Below are 19,637 nucleotides of genomic sequence, written 5' to 3'. Positions count from 1 at the left end.
AAGTGTTGAGTGAATGGTCCAGGGTCTAGCATCCTTCCAATGAAAGTGATTATCCTCTAAGAAAGTCCTGTCCCCAAAATAAAACTTTTGACTTTTTGGTGTATGAAAGCTCTTGTTAGTCTAGAATGAATCTTGCCTACATTGACACCCAGACAATTTTAATACAAGGAAGAGCTGAAAACCATTTTCAGGAGAAGCTGATTTTCTCTTTTAAAGGAGCATCTCTTAAGGCATCCAGAGCACAGGAGGGCAGGGGTGATGGTAATCTCATGTTTCACAAGAAACTTAAATTAGTGGGTTGAAAGTTATTGAAGAAGTCAGTTGGGCATGGAGTAGTTATCCCAGAGCTGCAGTTAATACCATAGCTAACAACCATGGACTTTTCTGTCTACTTGTATGCCTAGATTAATATCAAGGTGACAAATTAGATAGATGTGGATAGCATGTGACTGTGAGATTCCTGAAATGAATGTTTCTTATCATGCATTTCTGATTCCCAAAAATGTGATAGGTAGAATAGAAAAAATGTAAAAGAAATCCTGTTGTTAGCCAAAATAGACTGTATTTTTTTACAAAACTGTAAGTTATAAACTCTTCAAGAATAACAGTCGAGAATAATAAATAAAGAATAATTGTGGAGATTTCCAAAACTGTATCTTACAGACCTTAAAAACAACCTGTAAATTATCAGAACTGTAAGCAATATGGATAAAGGCTGTTACATGATTGAATAAATAATTTCTGGAGTTTAACTTTGGAACGTGTTTTATTGAAATGAAAAGTAATAGTGGGAAATTCCTTAAAGTAGCTATAATGATATCTAAAGGCGATAAAATTACACTGGTTTGTGGCAGAATTTTTAATTTTCACCACATGTAGTGCCTCTTTGGTTTTTTTTAACTTTCAAACTTAATTTTGTGTCTGTTGTTCTGAGCACAGCCGAGCAACCGAAGCCTTCAATCCCTCCTTTTGAAAACTCTTTTAATTTATTTTTTATTTTGAATATTTTTGAATACTCTTTTAGTGTAATGATGTAAGTATTTAATAACAGGAGTAAAAATTGAAGCTTAACAAATTCTTTTTTAGTTAGGGGATATTTGGTCACACCTTGCCCCTTGCATGATTCATGGCTTTATCAGTGGTGTGAACATGCGTATAAGGTGACAGTATATGAGACCAGTACAGTGTAATTTAGTTAGTTCTGCTGAACAGGTCAGGCATGTCAAATCAGTTGCACTTCACCTAGCCAAGCAATAAAACACATCAATAAGCAATTAATTGGGTTTGAAAGTAGTAAAACCAACAGAAAATCAACTCCATCTCAACAAAATGGCAACTGGCCTTTTCTTAGCTAATATTGCCCTCAACAGCCATCTGACCAACAATGTAATAACAGATATTGACTCTGGCTTTTCTTCCTTCTTCTGCTACTTCAGCCTAAGTTTTCCCCAGTTATCCACCACTGCAAACTGCCCACCAGTAGTCAAAATAATATACATTTGTTATTTGTCTAGGCAACTTGATCATATCAAGATTCCTAATAATTTTTTTCTCCTTATCCTGTAAATCAGTTGGGGATTTTTAGAGCTGCTTATAGGTTTGCCATTTACTAGTTCTATCCTGAAGAAGAGCTGTTCAATTTAAAAACAAAATCTTTCATTAGCTGTCTTGTAAAAACAAAAATTCCGATGGGTGTATTCACCAAATATTAAACTTTAATGAAGGTGTACTAGAGAAGAAATGGGGGCTAAATTTTGTCCTCATTTTCATTCTGAGAACACTGCTATCTTGATATAAATTTGGCATTAAGTGTACTAATGCTAAATGGTATAAAATTTGTCTTGCATTTGTAAAGTAGGTGAAAGAAGTTTGTACTCTATAGATGTTGAACTGATAGGACTAATCAAATGTTATTCCATTCTTGCTGGAGAAAACCATTATTTCAGCATAGCATTCTCACTAATGAAGCAAATATTTCATAACATAATCTGTAAAGCTAAGTCAATTCAATGTTTCAGAATGTGAAAAACTTGGGTTTTAACGTTCATTTTTATTTTGGCATATTGTTAATCTCTGCAATTCTGTGCTATGTCAATGTAATAAACGTTTTTCCATATTACTGCAGTTTTCTCCATGAAAAAGAAAAGCTGGTTATCTGTAGCGAATAAAAGTATGAATTTTTACTTGATTTTACTTTTTTTTTCTTCTTTTTACAGAAGCTGCAAAGAATCAATTCTCCTTACAGTTGTTCAACCTTACCCTGTAAGTATCGTCTGTGTTTTCTGAATTAGTTTCCTAGCAACATAGCAGCTTTTTTTCTTTCCTGCCTATATTCTGTCCATGTCTCTATATTATCTGTGCAATAAAAAGAAATAAGTGAGATAAGGGCTGTGTCTCTTAAAGGTGATGGTTAGGACTGCATTACGGAGTCCTGTGCACAAACCTGCATTAGCAAGTTAAGTAATAACCATATCTTTAAGCTCATACCTGGAAGATAGGTAGAGCAGGACTCTCAGTTCTCCTTCAGTTTCTGTCCTGTTGCAGCTCCTGGCTTTTTCTTGATTCTGCCTCAGTCCCACAGAGTTATGTGCCGTATCAAAGCAGCTGTACCTTAGGCAAAGGAGAGCTCTATCTGCACCTGTAGTGCAGAGTGTGTGGAGGTGGGGAGAGAGAAGATACAGGCAGGCAATTGCGTGAGGTGGGCATGAAGAGACTGGGAGAACTGCAGCTCGTCTCGGAGCTTGCTGATGTGACATGCCTTTGCACCTCACTCAGTGGTATGCAGGAGTGGGTTCCTGAACTGTCAGCTCAAACCCATCCCCATTGAAAAAGGAGGCAAGCCAAGCTGGGGGCAAAAGCACCTCTCCCCCTTCCCATACACATTCCCATTCACAGTCATGCATACTTTGCAGTCTGCTGAGGGCCCTCAGCCATGCATCAGAAGTCATTTCAGATTCAACAAGTCCATTCAGCACCCTGTTGGTTAGCCTGACAATCAACAGTTTTGATAAACAAGGGATACTTGCATTCTCTTCACCCAAGAAGTAAGATGGATTTGACACAAAGATGTGAAAACTCGTCTATCTGATGAAGCTACCAAAATACACATCTTGCAAATGCAACGTGGCCAGTGCTGTGTGGCTTAGCCTTTCTGCCTAGTTTAGAGGTGACCATAGTTGTACTGGTTCTGTACCTTTTCTAAAAGCACAGCAACTAAATCATAAGGGAAAAGCACATATTCTGCAGCAAAATCAGGCAGGAGCTGCCATGCTGCATTAAGACCATAAGCAAGAAGGTGGGCTGGGATCTGATCAACCACCTTAAATGAAAATGCAGGCATTGTCTGACAAAGCAAAGAAACGTAACTGCCTTTAAAGCTTGCTGGATTACAGGAGTGGTTTTGATCACAGAGAATATATATAATATTAAGGAAAAGAAATTCTAGCACACTTGCTTTTTTTATGCTGATTGCCTTATTTCAGCTGTTGATAGGCTTCATTCTTTAAATGTCAGGTGAAGAAAGGGTACATGCATTAGTATAGGTGTGTGTAGCCCTTAAAAGTGTACAGAAGGGTGTAGCACTACCTGTCTGTGTTGCTCACTGTACTGCTAGCATAGGAGCAAGCCTGTATGTACTGAATATAAAGGAAGCTGAAACCCAGATGAACTGTACTCTCCATGTTCAATGGGAGACCTTACAGCACAGGTGTGGTCCTCTTCCAGCCTTTGACCTGGAGAAGAAGGAAAGTCATAACTTGGTATCTTCTCAACTCTTTGGGCCTAAGCCCTGTTTGTTGGCTGACAAGGCAGAAACTGCTCCTCTCATTATGTAGCAGCAAAACCTTGTACCAAAACTGACATACCTCTACATGTCACTGAGATAGGTATGGCAATGAAACACTGCTGTCGTGTCAGGCATTTGGGCTAATGTGTTTATTATATACATGTACTTGTGTTGCCCCATTCTGGCATGTTGGTCAGAGACCCCTGCTCTACCGTGAGGGTGATGGACATTTTATCTCCCCATAAGCATGAAGATTGCCCAGGAATGTCCACAGAGCAGTCAAAATATGTGATCGATGTATTCATATGAGTGCTAGCTTTAATTTAGCCATTTTTATTCTGAAGTCACGGATGAGCTGAGTTAGGTGAGCCTCAACTTCAAGACTGTTGCACCCTGTAGATCTCCTCTGGTTTGTGCACTATTATTGTCCCTACCTGTCCAGACCAGGGTCTTGCAGTTTCATGGCATCCTTCCCTTGTCACTTTCAAGCCCAAGTTTTCCTGCAGTGGAAGTGAAGGCATATATAGGGATGGGGAGCAGTTGGGATCCTGCCAGGATGTGTGATCGAGTTGGAGCCCTGAAGCATTGTAGGGTCCCCCAGTTTATGCAAACCCTGGGCTGTGAAGTTTCCTGGATTCTCCTGAGTTGCCTTGAGCATCTGGCCCATGCTGGCCTGCATACTGCCACAATCTTACTGTCAGTAGTGCCTGAGCCTGTTAGGTGACATCCTACTCAGCTCTGCCATTCTCTATGTTGCTGCACATCGGCTATGTATCTGTCCTTGTCTTCTGGCAAATACATTTTGTCTTATACTTTGGAAGCAATGTTTATCTCTTCAAAGATTATGATGCACATGCGGTCTCTCCTTTTCTTTAATTTTGCATCCTCCATTTTTCCTGTTACTATTTTGCCAATAAAACTGGGAAGATGAGGTAGAAACCAGATGATGGAACAGTAAGAGCTTTTAAGCAGAATGAACTTCTTCCCCATTCTTGGCAGAAATACATCTTTACAAATAGTTCATTGATCCCTTTTCTTGATGGTGAAACTTTTCGTTCTGTTGTTGCATAAAAAGTATCTGCCAAGATGGATTACAAGAATGTTGTTTCTTAATTGTTTTTATTTGTGCTTTGTTTTCAAGCTTTCAAGTAACCATGTTTTATGAGTGCAGGTGAATGTATGCATAATCTAAATTTATACTACTCTGTAGTTCACTTAGTACTACTTGAAAGCTTTGTGGATCAGTTTTGCTTAAGTGCATTCAGTTTTGTTTAATGCTTAAACTCATTAAAATTTAATTTTACTTAGGACCAAACCAAAGCATTAGGCTATTTTTTTCTTTCTATCAATCTACAAATCTCTGCTAGGTTCATATCACCACTGCTCATAAGGAGGTCACTGAGCAGCTAGAGTAGTTCAAGCAGTTCAGAGTTTTGATTTCTGGAAATAGAGCATTTGGTTATCATTTCTGACTATTTTGTTCTGTAAATGGACTATTATTCTGATTATTACCTTATTAAGTTTTAAGCATTACTCAAATCAAATAACTTGCTTGGTTTTATATCTGTTCAGATTTTATGTGTAGAGATCATTTGATAGGTTGCTTTCACAATTAATCTATTAAGCTCCTTGGGTATACTCCAGACCCAACTGAGATCTATGTCAATTTAGCTGTGCATAAGTTCTGCAATGGAAAAAGGATAAGATCTTTTTCTGTTTTGAAAGAGATGCTTCTTGTTAGAACAGTTATATAGAGTCATAGAATCATAGAATATTTAGGGTTGGAAAGGACCTCAAGATCATCTAGTTCCAACCCCCCTGCCATGGACAGGGACACCTCACACTAAACCATCCCACACAAGGCATAATCCAACCTGGCCTTGAACACTGCCAGGGATGGAGCACTCACAACCTCCCTGGGCAACCCATTCCAGTGTCTCACCACCCTAACAGGAAAGAATTTCCTCCTTATATCCAATCTAAACTTCCCCTGTTTAAGTTTTAACCCGTTACCCCTTATCCTGTCACTGCAGAAAAACTACAATAAATAACACTTATTTATGGATTGTAATGATTGTGGCAACAATCTTACTGAGAGTCTCACAGTATTTTCCATGCTGCTTTGCCTTCTGAAGTCGTGTAATAGCAGCAACTACCATATCTAGACTTGTGGTTGTAAAGAAGGATATAAAAAGGAAAGAGGGCTGTCACAAAGACTTCAAAATCTAAAGTGAAAAAGACTACAACGTGTAGTTTAAGAAATCATTTGGAAGTCAGACACGAGAATTTTGAACCAGATTATTTTTGATTGCTTGAAGATCTGAAGTTTGTGTAGAAATTACAGCTTTTTTCTTTGGACGTGTATGTTTTTTACAGTCATCCTGAGGACCTTTTCCACAGCTTTTTTCTTTGGACGTGTATGTTTTTTACAGTCATCCTGAGGACCTTTTCCACTGTGTAACTTCCACATCAGCTTTTTGGCATGGTCAGTTCTGTACATAGCTTTAATCCTACACAGGATATGATCACAGTGTGATTAATGACAAACTTGCCATCACTGGGTTGCTTTCTGAAAGTGCTGGCTTGTCCCTGGCCACTATTCAACTCATCTTTGCTGTTTGAAGCAGACTCTTCTCATGTCAGACCTGTGCTGTGCATCCTTTCTTCTTCAATTTGTGTGCGGTGCAAATCCCAGTGAGCACTGCTGCTCCTGAGCTTTCTTCCTGGAGGCCTAAGAGGGCTGTATGCATTTTTCAACAGAAAGACTGTGAGAAAATTCAGCATGAACTTCCATGTTAATTGTTTCAGTAAAGTGGAAAAGAGCCCCTCTGCCCTTCACCCTGTCCACCATTTTCTCCTTATAGTTCTCCCTTTCCTCCCCTCCTCTTCAGGGACCATTAGATCTCTTTTCCTTCTTCATTAGCCCTTTATCCCTTCTCAGGTACATTATCATTCACATAGTCCTTCATGGCACTACCAGCCTGGGTTTGTACGGTGTGAAGATTCCCAAAGGTCCTCATCCTTGCAGAGCTGTAGGGCTAGAAATAGTATGGCATGTCTGATCTCTGGTACTTTTCTGCACTTGATTAAGAGCAGTAACCTGTGTATGAGAGGTAATCATGAATGTAAAGGAGTAATCCGTGAGATTCTGAAGAAGCAGAATCCCAAAAGGCTAGTGGAGGTGGTTTTATGGAGCACCTCTACGTTTAATAAGCAGATAGCCCAGGCCCATCTAGTCACAAGATGAGCTGCAATGGCTGCATGTTCCGTAGTGTCTGAAGCTGACTTGTGGTTTAATTTACGGTTTTGAGGCAAGCACAGTAAACCAGGTTGTCATTGACTATAGTTGAAATGGATTGGATTTTCTCAGTGCCTACATTAAAGTGAGGTTTTGCAGTTCCCCATCTTACAGGTACATGCTATGCACATATGTAACCAATCATCAGACTGTGCTAACCATTTAAAAATAGTAACATATAAATAATGTAAGTAGTAGAATATAATTGTCTATGATGTCATCAACTTTTAAGAGAGAACTCAAATCTGATCGCTATTTCAGCAATGAAATTTGTGCCAAGAATTTAACAAAGAAATACTCCTGATGATGACCTGTCAGTGCCCTATGGTTATTATAAGTTACTGCACAGTAAAACTTCTCCATATTATTTCTTCTGTGTCCCTACTTGCTCTTCTACAATGCTCTTGTGAGCCAGTGTAGTTGTTTCAGCCTCTCTCACACCTATGAATGGCAGTATTTAGTTTGCCTTTGGGCATTATGTACTGTTACACTTAATAAATTTAATTCTTCCTTTGATTCATGTTTTATTTGCTTGCTAAATTTTGTCTCATGTAATTGCCTTCAGGGATGGACCAAAAAGTGAACACATTTTTGCATTCGTGCAATTTTTCCCTTATTTCCTAATATAATATTTCATATAAAACTGATGACTGATTTTAAGTAACGGCTTAAAATTGATGGCATATGTACAGTCTGTGATTATTTAAGACTGCAGTATATCTATCTGATTTTTACACTTATTGTCACAGAGGAGGTTTTCTTTTCACCTTATGATTGTGCCACACTGCTGTCTCATTTAATTTCTTTATAGTAGCTCAGTACTACACTAATGCTCTTCTAAATGCTGAATCCTTCTTTTTCTTGAGCATGAGTAAAGGTTTTGTTGTCGCAGCGCCTCTGCCGGCGAGAGCACTCAGAGGGGCTTTTACCTATTCTGTCAAAATGTAGTATATTGTTTCTAAGATCTATCAAAAAATGACCTGCTGTAATGCTGCTGACAAAAGTGGGATCTAATTTTGAAAAGTCCAGAAAATGAGAAAAATAGAGCATTTCTCGTGTTTTGACCCTGCTGATGGGATGCCCATTGATTGCAGTCCCTAGTAAGCAGGGTTCAAAAGACAGTTTCAGTCTTCACTATCATTTTCTCCAAGCAAACATCTATGCAATATTTCATTTCTCTTGTTAGCAGTTTCTTCAGGTAGTGTTAAAATTATCAAATGCATTTTTACTGAATTCTCTATAAACAAGTAAATATTAGTAAAGAACCTGATAAATTTCAACTTTTAACAGGAAACAGGGCTTAAGTCACACAGGGTGAAGTTTATGGGTTTTTTAAATAATTCTACTCCTTTTTAAAATGCGTCTCCTCATTTTGCAACAGTCACTCTAATTAAGCTGTTTTTATCTGTGACAACGCAAATACTTTACTTGCAGTAAAAAATGTTCTACATCAGTGTAAACACCTCCTGCTTAAGGTCATTAACTGAGGCTTCCATTTGGCTGAAAGAGTACCAGAAACAAATGAATCTGGCACTCTGAGGATTGTTAATTGCTAGTATTTTTTGCCTACAAACCTGAAGACATTAAAATAGAATAGAGCAGCATATCGTCTTGCTGATGCTTTGTTAGTAAAGCAAGTTTAAACATTCAAACCTAACTGGTTTTCCTAAGTATTTTCCACACTCTTTTGAAACACTACCTTTCTTAATGAGAAAATGTCAAGCACCAAGTTGATGCAGAGGTAGGAGCAATGATACTGTGCAGTTAAATGCAAAAGCTGTGCCACTACTCAAACATTTAACCAGTAGAGAATGTTCCCCCAAATACCTGGCACAGCTGTTCCACTTTTTCTTACACCCCTGCTTCATAGTTTGAAGCTTTTTAGAATGCAGTCTGCTTCCAGGCTCATCCAGGGTCAGAGTCCTAATCACACTGCCACAGCAGGCATGGGAAGGGAGGGAAGCCGCATGTTTTGTGGCAGATCATGGTGTGCTTCCTTGGCTATGCAATATGTACATTAAACCCCATGTCCCGGTGGGATTCTTGGGAACTCATGTATATTCAAATTGTTCAGTTGTGTTGGGCTCTGCTATCACATTTTTGCAATAACATAATTTAAATGTTTATGCCCTCCACAGGTGACCTTTGAGGCGCAGAAAGGAAAAGACAGAGTTTATAGAGAGGTTTTAGAGCACAACAGAGCCATGCAGCAGTTTGCTAGATTTGCTGTATGGGAAGAACCTTGTCAGAATCTGGAAAAAAATTTGGCATTCTGCCTGTAAAGAGAGGCCAGACTGGTGACTCATTGGCAATCATAAAATAGGAGCAAACTGTAAAAAGCCTCTTCCAGCAGGAAGAGTAAGTGAAAGCCACCCTTTTCCCCTTTCTCCTTGAAAGGGAGAGGCAGTAGCCTACTGCTATAGCTGTGCTGCGCTGTGGCAGTGGGAATCAACAAGTTGCAAGATCACATTATTTGCATGCCATATAGACTATCCCCTTTACACACAGCAGAAAGGGACTATGTAGGGAGGGATATTAGAAAAGGCATTTGTAGAATTGTCATATTAATCATACTAGTATGGTATACTGTGCCCTTCTAGGCATTCATCTTTAGAGTACAATATGTAAGCATGCTTCTTCAGTGTTTCCATGTTGTCTCTTCTTGCTGAAGAAGCATTTTGGGTCCCCCATCCTGAGACATCAACTTTTTTTTTTTAATCATTTTTTCTTTCTTTTCGGTGTTTCTTTCAAATCTGCATTTTTCAGCACTGGCTTTGGAAGCTGAGCTTGGTTTGATCATGGTATTGAATTTTCTGTCATTTACTGTTACTGATTAAAAAGATGTATGGTCATAGCTGCTAGAGAAGAGGTAAGAATGAATGAACTGTAAAAGTGAAGAAGCATTTATTTTTATTTCTTGGTTCTATTTTGTGCTCCAGGAATTATCGGATGGCTCTGATATTTCCTGGGAGAATGTGGCATCTTTCATTCCCTGTTCACTGGTTGATACTGAGCCTATGGTAACAGTTACCATGTTTTCGATGTGATAATAAATCAGTGGCATACAGAAATAAGCTAGAGACTTCTTCCTGCTAGTTGCTAGAAAAAGGCTTTTTCATTAAAAAAAAACAAAACTTTAAGGCAGTTTCAGAAATGACAGGAGCACGTGGCTTTGGGCTACTCCATCACTCCTGCAGATTGTTAGTTGAATCAAAATTTGAGCGACAGTGACAAGAGTTTCTGTGTTTACAAGCTGTCATGCTGCATTGCTAATAGGAAATTATTCCTGGATCATCATAAGTGATGTCTACACTTATTTCTCCGTGACAAACCAGCATGCATTAGTCTTTTCAGTATCCAAAACTGGTAAGGCCACTTCTCAAGAGTTAGAATATGATTCTGAAGATCTTAAGTCACATTATACCAAAACAATGGACCAAAACCTGGCCCGAAGAAGCCCACTGATTTTCAGCCACAGACAGAATTTCTTCTATTGCCCATTATCCTGATTATGGAGTTAGGCAATGCCAGAAGAACCATGTTTGTAACTGACTTGAAAATAAAACTGCCTTGCTTCTGCTGCTGAAAATGGAAATCCCACTGATGGTGAATATTGAATTTGTTACTAAAAAGAGGTTGTTAGTCAAACTCCTCAAACAGAGAATTTTTTTCCAGCGGCTGAACACTTGATCACAGGTGAGTCCATTGAATAATGTAGTAGGCAAAAGTCAATTGGGTCCCAGAAGAAAACTAGGAACATTTATACACTTCTAATTCATGAAGTCCCACAGAGTGTCTAATCTATTGAAGGCAAGCCTTGCAGAGGGTTTATGAAGGGGGTATGTTCAGCAGAAACTTGCTGGCATGGTGCACATGCCTTCTGGTGCTTCTAACCTGTGGCCTGAAGTGAGTTAAAATAGTGAGAATGCCACTGCACTTGGAGAACTCTCAGACACTTCTTTGGCAAAAGCTGAGTGGGTGTCTATATCTAGTGGATTATGGATTATTCAAGAATTATTTATTCAGTGTTTGAAGGGTCACTGGCTGGTCACTGGTCGTTGTCTGTTCATGCAAATAGTTTGGTTGACAGCAGTCATTGGGGAAGCACTGCAAGGACTTTGTATGTACACTGGGAGCCCTTCTCCTCACTCCAGTCTGACAGTGGAGTAACTTTCAGTATGTGCAGTATGCGTCAGTGATTCCTTCTATGTATATACATATGTATTGTCTCTGGAAGCATTATGGTTTGATTGTATTTCCATTCTTCAGTATGCAGTGCTGCTGTGTACATGGAGCTGCCGGTGTGTGAGAAAGAGGGGAATAAATGAAAAAGGAAAGAAAGATTTGAACTTGAAAGTATGTGATATGTTTTGTCATCATTTTTCCTTCCAGTCTCCTAAATCAGCTTTTATTAGTGCTGCAAAAAAGGCAAGATTGAAGTCCAATCCTGTCAAAGTGCGCTTCTCAGAAGAAGTAATTATCAATGGCCAGGTGTCGGTGAGTATTCAACTATTTAAACTGAGGAAGGACTGAGCATTTCATCCAAAGGTACACCTCAAGACTATAAAGAGAGGGAATTATATGGTAGGACCAGTGGCTGTAGGCTTGCAAAGGGAAGGAGTTTTCTGTTTCAGAAGTTTCCATAAGATGTGTTTTTAAAGTCCACTGAGCTCATAATATTGTGAAGAAAAATTGTCCCTTCTTAAAATAAAATTAAAATGCTAGTGAATGTATTTTGTGGTGGTAGCACATGTATGGCTGTCTTTATAGTCTTGGTAACACTTGCTTGGGTGTTTTTGGTTTTTTTTTTTTATAGTAATTTTGTAGTGGGAAAATCCATAAACTCAAAAAGAAGTAGCATATCAGGAAAACAGACTAACATTATCTTACAGACCTATTTAAAATTTCTTTTTATCTACTTGAACTTGCTGTTTCCAGCCCTCAGGCAAACTCAGCCTTCCTCTGAGAGGGACTGAACTCCTGGCTCATTTTCATAATTTGCCAGAACACTATTCCACACCGATGTCTTTATCCAACTCTCTTCAAAACATAAATTGATATTGCATTTTGTTTAAAGCAATAAAGCAATTCCTGCTTTAAAGAAACAAAACAAAACAAACCCCAAAAAAACCAACAAAGAAAACAAGCAAGAAAGCTTTATTTTCCTTCCTTTTACTGATTTATTTTACTATCCTTGTTATGAATTGTCACAATTAAGTACAATGTTATATATTACTCTTCTTAAATGATGACAGATATTAGCATTTAATATCCAGCCGTAAAGAGAATGTAAAATATTTTGATTGTAATTCTTAATAATGGATCTGCAGTTCCTGTTTTGTAGATTGATGACACTAAATTGCTCACAATATTCAGAGAAGCAGTAATCTGTTTTTCTGTTTTATTTTAAATGCTTTAGAGGTAGCATTTATTGTTAATGAGCTAGAACTTAGGGAAAGAAAATAATCAAAAGCAGACATAAAATGTATGTGAATAGCTATACTTTTTTCAGGGAAAGAGACCTATAGAGTACAGCTGTAATGAGCATAGGTAGACACTTGCAGGGCAGTGATAACTGCTTTCAGTTTGAGCCAACAAACACTTTTTCAGTTGTTACCTATCCATCTGAATTGTTATTTTTTATAGAGCAACATTTAGATTTCCCTTGTTACGTGTTGTAATCTGATTCACTGATTTGCTTGGCAGGAAACAGTTAAGGACAATTCACTTCTTTTCATGCCAAATGTTCTGAAGGTGTACCTTGAAAATGGACAAACCAAATCTTTTCGTTTTGACTGCAGCACTTCCATAAAGGTAGGCTAGATATACCTTGGTGTGCAATGCCAAGAATATCAGTTAACTCTTCTCAAGACCTTCAGTAATTGTAATTTACTTGGAATGCTTTAAGAACAACATTATTAGTGTGTTCATGGGGCTGGACTCATAGTTCAGAAATAATGAGGGTTTGGTCCATTTCTCTGCTCCTAAAAACATTGTATTGTCAATGAAGAAGTAGAAGTGATCATTTTAATGTGCCTGGAATACAATTAAAATTGTGTGGTTCTATCGTTTTGATATGCTGCCAAGTACTAGCAAAATTTGTCAGAGAAAGTCAGGAACTAAGAAGATTAAGATGTTGGTTGCTAATTGAATATCATCTGGCTCGTCATCCAGTGAACTCGGGATGGGATATTACAGGGTTATGCTGGTGATAAATTGCTAGTCTCAGTGTAATGCCCTCTGTGCTTTCCTTAGCACATTTCACATACAAAAATAAAGAGGCTAAGGCCTGGCACACGACTGAGGCTGCTAGGGAGTGTCTGTGGTGCAATTCCTTGTAGTTTCCTAAACTAGAGACTTTACTGTTGTCTGTATGTGCCTTGGAGCATTAACCAGCATAAGAAGCGCTGTTAGGCATGCTGCTAGTCTCTCAAGCATTTTTGTTTGGGTGAGGTACCTTTAACAAAAATTGGTTATCAAATCTAGTTCACTGCCCAGTAGCAGGCATGCTTGGGACACTGAGACAAGAGAGGTGCATGCATGGGAATGATCAGTGAAAGCTAGGGATGCAATTTCGAGCTGGACTGCCAGCTTTTGCTCTTTTTAGGGGATTGCAAAGCTATAAATATTTGAAGAAAGGCTGATTTTGTGCTCACTGTGGTTCAGCAGTATGCTCAATCAGTTACAATAGCAAGCAGAGTGGTTTAGTACGTTAAACAAGAGGAAATTTATTTCAGTCTCAAGGCAAAACAGATATTGAAGTTACATTTAAAAATGGGCTGCAATATCTTTTTATAATTTATATATATGGCTTAAGCATAAGTAGAGTGCAGGCAATGGATATAGGCTTCCATTCTACAGCCATGGGATACTGAATTCTTGAAGTCCATTTGATGATTTGGTTGGGTGAAGAAACAGGAGACATGATTCATGTGGATAGTGAGGTCTCCACACCCTTCTGAGGCCAATAAGCTCACTTTCCACTATTTTCTTTAATGAGCATAAAAACAACCAACCTGTCCCAGGACACTTTGCCTCCAAAGGGCAATCACTGGCCATTACATTACCTTAGTTTTCAGTAGTTCTGTCATGGATGTGTTAGGTACTGTAAGACCATGTATCTTTGAAGTCATTTGCACAGATGCCCATTATATACAAGGCAATTATATATCCTGTAGCCTGCACAGCTGTATATTACATATTCTTGCATGTTTGTGTGTGTATATTCCTCACTGTGGATGGGCAGGTGTGGGAAGGTGTGCCTTTCTTAAACTGAGGTGAAGCAGCAGCTGAGTCAAGGCAAATGCAGATATTTTCCATCCCTAGCAGTCCCGCAACTCACCACTTAACAAGGGTGCAACCAGTGCCTTACGTGCAGTCCTTGCTTTCCTTGTTGCTGGGAGGTGGCACCAGGGCTGACTGAGTTATTGAACAAGAGTATAGGCTAGCAAAAAACACGGCAGCTAACCAAAAACGGTGCCATCATTGGCCCTTCTTAAAAACTTACATGTAATATTATGCCTCTTCATGTTACTGTTATGCTTCTTGTCTTTGAGCATAGAGCATAAATAAAAGTAGATTTAATGTGTAAACAATACATTCACCATTATTCAGAATACTGTAATATTAACCTCCATTATTCAGAGTGGTTTCTTGCAATACATTAGTCTTAAATTCTTTACGTTGTACAGAGTTGTTCCCATCCTCCTCCATATATTTTTCATCCTTCCACCAATCTGGTACTGGTTTTCCATAAACAAACTGTAATTGATCAGTCAATCTTCCTAAATGATATTAAAACACTTGGATTACTATTCATTATGATCTTTTAGTAAGTCCTATCCATCTGGATACTTATGTATACCTAGAAATCTTTTGGATGGGTAGAAATGCTTCAATCTTTTCACCAGCATACCGTGAAACTATTTTTAACTGATGGGTGATTATATATTTCATTTTCCTGCTACATTCACTGAACCAAAAGATACTTTGCCAGACTATATTGTCTCTGCATGTATTTAATTTACAGAACTTTATATGAAAGTAGCATGGGGAGTGGTTGGGTGGTTTTGTGAGACAGTTTGTTTAGCTGTTATTTTAGAAACAATTGTTCTTAAATTTTCAGTTATTATTAAACATAATCCAATGTGAAAAAAAAAAAAAGTAATTAAAAGTCTCTGAAAATGGGGTTTATACTATAAATTAACATGGTCCCTGAATTTAGAGCTTTGTTCTGCACAGTCATCATCGTCATTGACTTTTCTGTCAACATTTAAAATGCAAAAAGTGGACTTCGAGAAAAACCCTTGCCATAGAACAAACAAAGGACATTCTGGGTTGGTTTGTTTTTTTGTTGGATGTACACATTTTATTTGTACTGCTTGTTAGTCCTGCCCCAACTGAAGGTGAAGAGATTAGTGGCAAGACTGTCTCTCCTTTGCTGATGAAAAGGTTTTATTGCCAAGGAGACAGAGAGATATGATTTAAGGCTACCCAAGTATAATTTGCAGGTTAAACTGCACAGGAAGTTGTCCATGCACAGCAACTCCATGTATATACTTCTCATGTGTATATCTTATACCATCTCAGGGGTGTCTGAATATAAAGTCACTGAGTTTTCACTGGGTGAATGTGTGTGATGTCCTGTGTATTTGTGCAGAGCATGCAAAATGTGACTGTCTTCCCCTTTAACATCTGGGCTTCCACCCTGTGCTGAGTACATGCAGGGTGCATAGCAGTAAAGAACTGGGTCCCAAGCACTTCATGAATTTAAGCACATTAATCCTTTGTTAATTAGGATGTCATCTTAACACTCCAAGAAAAGCTTTCCATCAAATGTATTGAACATTTTTCCCTGATGCTGGAGCAGAGGATTGAAGGATCTGGGACGAAACTCCTTTTGCTACATGAACAGGAGACTCTAACTCAGGTTTGTACAATGACATGTGAAAGCAGATGTTAATGAAATGTGTGGATCAGTATATTATCATAGAATCATAGACTCATAGAATAGTTAGGGTTGGAAAGGACCTTAAGCTCATCTAGTTCTAACCCCCCTGCCATGGGCAGGGACACCTCACACTAAACTATCTCACCCAAGGCTTCATCCAACCTGGCCTTGAAAAATTATACATCTTTTTCATTACTCAAGTGAGTTAACCGGAAGATTTATAGTTTGATGCAGTCTGCCAAATAAGAATGGTATTCAGATGTAGTTGTAAGAATCAGGTTCTCACAGAAAACAATTATTTTTCTATTATATAGGCATCGTATTTCATTGCTTCATTTGGCCATTGAAAAGTTTATAAAAGATCAGAAAGAAAGCTAAAAAAGAGTTATCAAGCCTTTCTCATATTGTATGTGGCCCAGCTAGTAAACATTCTCAACAGCTAGAAAACCCATCATAACAACTCTGAGAAAACCACAGTCTGACCAAATTCCATTAAAAAACTTATTTTGATCTTTGCTTCCTATCTGATTATGTAGATATATATCTGGGTGATAATACTTCTGTGTATCGGGAGTGTATCTGATGTGTATCAGGGTGTAATATTCCTGATTAAACCAAGTTTGGCTTGCTTATACAGTGATACAATATGTCACTTCAGTGATGATGAATTGTGACCCACAAAATGCTGGTGTGACTTTATTCCTTCTTCCTTAGATCAGGGAGGTGTGACTAGAGGTAAAGTTGCTTTGAGGTTCCCAGAAGAGGACCCTGATTTTAGCCGCATTGCATTTTGCCAAACTGTTTAGCCTAAATTTTTCCATGATATTTTTATGTTTCAGTAGAACACTAGTATTTTTAAAATTTCACCTAAATTAAAAAAAAAAAAAAAAAAAAAAAAAAAGAGAAATGGATTCTTAGAGGGGGAAAAAATTTTAATATAAACAATAGGATTCCCTTGATCATCAGTCTTTCTAGCATTTTCTAACCTTTAAGCACTTGACTTTGCCATCTTAACATTCTTTTCTTGTGGATATACCTAGTGGTAATATCCAGAGTACTCAATACTAGCTCTCCTGGCCCAGCTGTCTCTCTTTGAAGTGATTGGTAAAATTCTCATTGAAATCAGAAGGATCAGAATAAACCAACACAGTGAGCTTTTGGAAATCCCATCTGGAGCTTTTCTTTATGCATACAGAGTATGCCTAGATACTTAGAAATAAGGTCAGAGACAGTATGAGATAAATATGCTTTTAAAAATTGTTAAGGTAAGACAGAGACTTCATTGGAGATTTTTAAAAGTAAAATTTTATCAATTAAATATGTTGATTATAAAGTATGCTAAAAAGTCCTTTAAAATCAGTAGTACTTTAATTTTCCATTATAATATTGCTGCTGACCATGACTTACAATGGTGCTATTGGATTGTTACCCTTCCATATGATAATTCATTAGCTGTGTAGCGGTCTCCTGTTAACATACCCAGATTACCGTTTTAAATATTTGACAAAGTTTTGCTGACTAACAGGCAAAGCAGTCTTTTTAAACTTTTAATGTATTGGGAGAGATTTGTCTTGGTCAGAAGTCATGGGATAGATTTCTTGATCCAGAACAACCCAGGAAAAAGACCTGATTTCTCTCAAATTCCCTGGTGGATTAAAACAAGAGAGAGAAAATGAGAATAATAACGGCCAAGCTGTGCTTCACCTGTATTATCAGTCACTCTGAGAAGTAAAATGTGGCCTCTCCCTAGAAAATTTGGAGCCCTTCTTATTTATGGGTATTTTGGTCCTGCTGAAGCACAACTCAGTTTGTGTTTCACTTGGTTGATTTTCATTAAGGTCTGTTTTCTCTGTCCTTTCACTCTGGTTTTGAATGAGTGAATTGTGTTCCTTTGAGGATGAGTTATATTGGGCAGTCATGCCTATGTGACTCTAAAAGTTTTCACGTAAGATTACATATATGATGTTCTTACATAAAGAACTTAATAAGGAGCCTATGGCAAAGCTCTTTGTTGGATAGAATTATTTTTCTTGCTACTTCATAGCTCTGGAGCAGGGTCACATTACCTGAGACTACTGACTGTGTTGCTCAGCCAGGCTTGCGAAGCTCTAATGATTATTGCATTGTCCTAGGTGACCCAGAGGCCAAGCTCACATAAGATGAGATGTCTTTTCAGGATTAGTTTTGTCCCAAAGGACCCCATTGATCTTTTAAGAAGAGATCCAGTTGCTTTTGAATATCTCTATGTACAGGTAAGTGAAAGCATGGCCATCGTAAGTGTAAAGGCGAATAAAAAGGTAGTTACAATCAGTGTATATATAGATTTATATCTTCACATAGAAAAGCGTGGCTGGAGTAAATCCTTGGTTTTATTTCCACTGCATAAAGCCAATGAGTGCAGCTGGGAAATGTGCAAATCTTTATCATCTACAAAGTCCTTTTTCTTCATAAGTCTTTCCAAATAGTAATGCTTTGATATCTTTCCAAAATATATTTGGCTTTAGAAAAGAGTGAGGCTGAACTAATTGCTAATACTTATTTCTGGTACTGTAATATCAGACAGAAATGATGTCTGAAAAGGAACTTCCAGTAAAATGGATGAGAAAACTGATGAACAAGCAATGTGGTTCTCCTGGGTATCTCACCAGGTAGAATCCTGAGCTCAGATACACTGATACCCTCCCAGCCCTCTTTCTGAAAGAGGATTACTGTTCTCCCCAGGAAGGATGAAGAGAGCTTAAATCAAAATGCTCATGCCTTCTGCTCCTTGGCAGGAGTATCTGTTCTTCAGAAGTATCCATATCCTGAGAGCAACAGTCTTACCTTCAGGATGGTCCTGCTTCTGAGTTTGGGGCTACTCTCCGTGCAATGTTAATTAAAAGATTTTTTAAGTTGATGCTCCCTCTACTGGTGTTCTTTGCAGAGCTGTAATGACGTGGTTCAGGAAAGATTTGGACCAGAACTGAAATATGACATTGCCCTGCGGCTGGCTGCATTACAAATGTATATTGCAACTGTGACCACCAAGCAAACTCAGAAAATCTCTCTCAAATACATAGAGTAAGTTGAGAATTCGATGTGTTCCTTGACAATGAAATATTAGGAGTAGCTCATATCCTTTAAGGTTGTTTCTTTAATAAGTCTATATGCATTCGCCAATTTTAGGTTCAATCTTAATTACTGGAATTGATTCAGGTGTGTTAAGAGATGTGTGGATCTTTTGGTCCATTTATCTTTTGGTCATCTGTTTAGGCACATGAAATAGTCTGTAAATGTAAATAAGATTAGCTTTCAATGATTTAATGATCAAATCTAAGTTTATGTAGTCTGAATCCATTTTATAGCAAGATTTATATGATTTCTTGGTTCAGATGACTGTGGGGTCTTAGATTCCATTTATAAGATTTCTTAAATGTGGAAGTATATGGAAGGTAGGCACCCGTTTTATGTTAGACAAAGTGTATATGTCATTACAAAGTAAAGCAAATTTCCAAAAAGCAACTGTGTGTACATCTGCTTGGATTAAAAATTAAAAAAAAATAAACCAAACCAAAAAACAATGAAAGAAACAAACCCCAACCCCCCGAACTTTTATTTTTGTTACT

At 38.0% G+C, this 19,637-nt stretch overlaps 1 protein-coding gene across 1 annotated transcript in view; it reads left to right on the top strand.

The window, feature by feature from the left end:
- FRMPD4 (FERM and PDZ domain containing 4) overlaps positions 1-19,637 on the top strand; it is a 307,753-nt gene that overhangs the window by 273,040 nt on the left and 15,076 nt on the right. Inside the window, exons 5-10 of the mRNA XM_065677447.1 lie at positions 2,217-2,262; positions 11,475-11,579; positions 12,789-12,896; positions 15,880-16,011; positions 18,165-18,284; positions 18,956-19,092. Of these exons, the coding sequence (XP_065533519.1) occupies positions 2,217-2,262; positions 11,475-11,579; positions 12,789-12,896; positions 15,880-16,011; positions 18,165-18,284; positions 18,956-19,092 (648 nt within the window). The remainder of the gene's footprint in view (positions 1-2,216; positions 2,263-11,474; positions 11,580-12,788; positions 12,897-15,879; positions 16,012-18,164; positions 18,285-18,955; positions 19,093-19,637) is intronic.

This window comes from Lathamus discolor, chromosome 4, assembly GCF_037157495.1.
Source record: "Lathamus discolor isolate bLatDis1 chromosome 4, bLatDis1.hap1, whole genome shotgun sequence".
NCBI classification, from domain to species: Eukaryota; Metazoa; Chordata; class Aves; order Psittaciformes; family Psittacidae; genus Lathamus; species Lathamus discolor.
The sequence above is the reverse complement of the archived record's forward strand: the minus strand, read 5'-3'. Positions and strand labels throughout refer to the sequence as shown.